The sequence below is a fragment of the Quercus suber genome, unplaced genomic scaffold, assembly GCF_002906115.3.
Source record: "Quercus suber isolate HL8 unplaced genomic scaffold, Cork oak 2.0 scaffold_395, whole genome shotgun sequence".
Taxonomy (NCBI): Eukaryota; Viridiplantae; Streptophyta; class Magnoliopsida; order Fagales; family Fagaceae; genus Quercus; species Quercus suber.
In genome coordinates, this window is record NW_027069847.1 from 610,722 (window position 1) to 614,360 (window position 3,639).

General features: G+C 35.2%; 1 protein-coding gene across 1 annotated transcript; it reads left to right on the forward strand.

Moving 5' to 3' along the window:
* Window positions 1-1,617: 1,617 nt before the first annotated feature.
* Window positions 1,618-3,411, forward strand: LOC111994117 (receptor-like protein 46). Its single transcript, XM_024025975.2, has one exon. It carries the CDS (start codon window positions 1,618-1,620, stop codon window positions 3,409-3,411), a length of 1,794 nt encoding a protein of 597 aa, XP_023881743.2.
* The last annotated feature ends 228 nt before the right edge of the window (window positions 3,412-3,639 follow it).

Consider the following 3,639-nt stretch of genomic DNA (forward strand, 5'->3'; position numbering starts at 1 on the left):
TTTTCAAAACAAAACAAAGCAAACACAACGGCATTAATAGCATTTGCATCAATCAATACAAAATAGAAATATGTTTCAATTTTACATATTCAACTCCTAAAGTTTTTCACATTAATCATGTTAAAAATGTGTAAATTTACAATGATATTATTCATTTTACATAGAGTTTTTTATTCTTTATTTACGTATTCCGAGGTTGAAGAAAGTGAGTGAATAAAAGTTATTGTGTATGAAGAAAGAGACATAACTAAAAGGATATCGATATTTTAATATAGAGTTATGCTAACGAGTGCCTTTAGGGTATTAGTTAATAATCTATTTTAAGAAATTTTTTACACTATTTTTATGAGAAATGAAAAAAGTTGTCAAAATATTAACTGTTTTTTTTTTCCTCATAAAAACTTTCTTTAAATGGATTATTAATAAAAAATCTAAGGGCATTCATTAGGATTTCTCTTTAATATAATATAATGTAAAATAAATAATCTGATTTATGATGTTTTAAAAACTTAGTCTGTAAAACAGAAAAATAAATTTTTATACTAAAATAGATGGATTTTTTTGCACGAATTAGCGTGAATGCTCTAAGTTGCGTCTATCATCATGCCTTGCCTTTCATGTTGACACGGACTCTAATGGAATGCGATATGAGATAGAAAGTATTTCAAAAGACCGATCATATTTGGGAGAGGATCAACCAATCTGTTTCGTTAGATCATTTTTGTTAATGAGATGACTGATTTGTTTGGATCGAGGGAAGGGAGAGAGTGGAGGGAAGTAAATTGAGTTAGCTGAAAAATTCTGTGGTGCCGCGCTACAGTTAACTGATGACCAAATAATGCATGTCAAGAGCACTCAGGACTTCGTGCCCACGATGTTGAGCACTTGATTGTTGTTGATCTTCTTTGATTGAATAAACTTGACAAGCTTCCATTAATTAAGAAAAAGAAAACGTCAGAGGTCTTCACTATGTTCTGATTGGTGGGAGCAAAATTCACTGCAACACGCCCTGTCGCTGAAGGCACTTGGCGTTTTTGACCAACCATGCACGTTATAAGCAGACCGCCATAAACAGTAGTATCTTAGATTTTAAATTTATTGTCCCAAAAAAAAAAAAACTTCAAGACCAGAATTACCTATAGTTTTACACTGTTACCCGATAAATAAAATATAAATTAAATAAACTCATAAAAAAGACTAAGAACAAACATTATCACAAAAAATAAATAATAATAACAATAAATAAATAATCAAACAATAATTCTATATAAGAATACACTCAATTTAAAATTTGTTGAAGTGAGTATATAATTCTAATGAATAATTACTTTTAGCATATTACATGAATCTTCACTAAGAATCAATCACTGCTTTGGGGGTGTGAAATTAAATGTGCGCTTATTAAAGAATAATTGTTATATTTTAGTAAGACAATAAATTCAAAACCTACTCAGTCTCCTTTCCCACCTATTTTCTAAAATCAATTACCACCCATTGCCTTCATGGGAGAATTTTCACTGGTCAGTAGTCCAGTTATTGCAGTATATATGTGAAGTAGTCCACTCTAACTTTTCATACCCGTCCAACAAAGTACAAAGAAACACAAGTTACACAACAATGGCAAAACTCAACGTACTGCTTGTACTTCTTATCCTCTTCACCTCCTCTCTTTGTTGTCCTGAAGATAAAAAAAAAGCCCTTCTCCAATTTAAAGCCTCTGTCATCAATGCTACTGCTTCGTCAAAAAGCTTGCGATTTACGTTTGAAACATGGAATTTCAGCTCAGATTGTTGCAACTGGGACAGGGTCAATTGTAGTTCTCCCTTTGGGGCAAGGACTGTGATTGCTCTAGATCTTGGCTCCCTTGTCAACGTGCAATTTTGGGACTCTAAAGTGTTGAGTTCTACCATCTTGACACCGCTCTTTCACATTAGAAGCTTGATGCACCTTGAATTGTCCAGCAATTGGTTGCAAGGAGAATTGCCAGGTGACGGATTTGCCAATTTAAGCAAATTAGTTTATCTTGATATAAGTTTCAATTCAATCCATGGTATTCTAAGTGGGGAAGTCGGCTCTCTTTCGAGCTTGAGGGTATTGGGGCTGTACGGTAATTCTCTTGTTGGAAATATCCCTAAGGAGATAGGGAATATGACGAAATTGCAAGAATTGTCTCTTGGCTACAACAATTTCTTTGGTGAAATTCCATCTTCAATTTCGTATTTGAAGGAATTGAAAATGTTGTCCTTGATTAACAATTCTCTGTCAATGCAGATTCCTTCACATATTGGCAATCTATCCAACTTAAAGGATTTGACCTTGAGCTTCAACCAGCTGACAGGAAGAATCCCATCATCCATACAGAAATTGACAGAGTTGGAATCACTTAACTTGGAAAACAACTTGCTCACCGGAGAAATTCCATCTGTGCTGTTCAATATCAAGGGCCTAAAGGATATTGCTCTCAACTGGAATGATCTAACTTGGAATAAGAATGCAAAGATAGTACCGAAGTGTATGCTGGTTGGATTGTCAATGAACTCTTGTGGTATTTCAGGAGAAATCCCAAACTGGATTTCTACGCAAAAGACTCTTGAATTTCTAGAATTGGGTGAGAACCAGCTAGAAGGAATCTTCCCGCAATGGCTTGCTGAAATGAAACTTACAATTATAATTCTGTCAGGTAACAATCTCACGGGTTTTCTCCCGCCTCTTCTCTTCAACTCCCCTAGTTTATCAATGCTTCTCCTGTACCAAAACAACTTTTATGGAGAAATTCCAGACAACATTGGTAATGCCAGTCAACTCGGTTTTCTTATGTTGGGTAGGAACAATTTTTCAGGGAAGGTTCCTGAATCCATCTCCAACAATTATAAGCTCATGTTATTGGACTTATCAAACAACAAATTGTCTGGCCAAACATTGCCAGATTTTAGGTCCAATGAACTACTTGAAATCATTGATTTATCTTCAAATGAATTTTCAGGTGAAATTCCAACAAACTTGTCCCCAGCTACAAGAATTCTTGTATTGGGCAAAAACAAGTTTTTTGGGAGCTTGTCTAGAAACCTAATTATGTTGAGCAACCTTGAATACCTAGATATCCATGACAACAAAATTGCAGGTGAATTACCAGACTATCTCTCCCAACTCTCCAACCTTGAAATCCTAAATTTAAGAAACAACTCTTTACAAGGCTCAGTCCCTAGCAGTATCTCCAATCTTAGAAGCCTCCGAATTCTTGATCTCTCGAGCAATTACCTTGTTGGAGAAATCCCTACAATGTTTGGAAATCTTGTTGGTATGATTGAAAAACTCAACAAATCTTCGTCATTCCTGAGTTTTTCTATAGGGGCTAACACCCCTGCTGGTACCTCCGTCTCAATTAGGTTTAATGATCTAGTAGTGAATTGAAAGGGGTCAATACGAGGTCTCTCAAGCCACAACCTCAATCTCTACACTTTGTTGGACTTGTCAATGAACCAACTTTTTGGAGAAATTCCAGCTTCATTAGGTAATTTGAAGGCTCTAAACACTCTCAACATCTCACATAACAACATTTTTGGGAAGGTACCAACAAGTCTTGGTGATTTAGCTAATATAGAGAGTTTGGACTTGTCACACAACAAACTATGGGGCTCA

Coding starts and splice junctions, on each gene's coding strand:
- LOC111994117 (XM_024025975.2), top strand. CDS start 1,618: ATGGCAAAACTCAACGTACTGCTTGTACTTCTTATCCTCTTCACCTCC.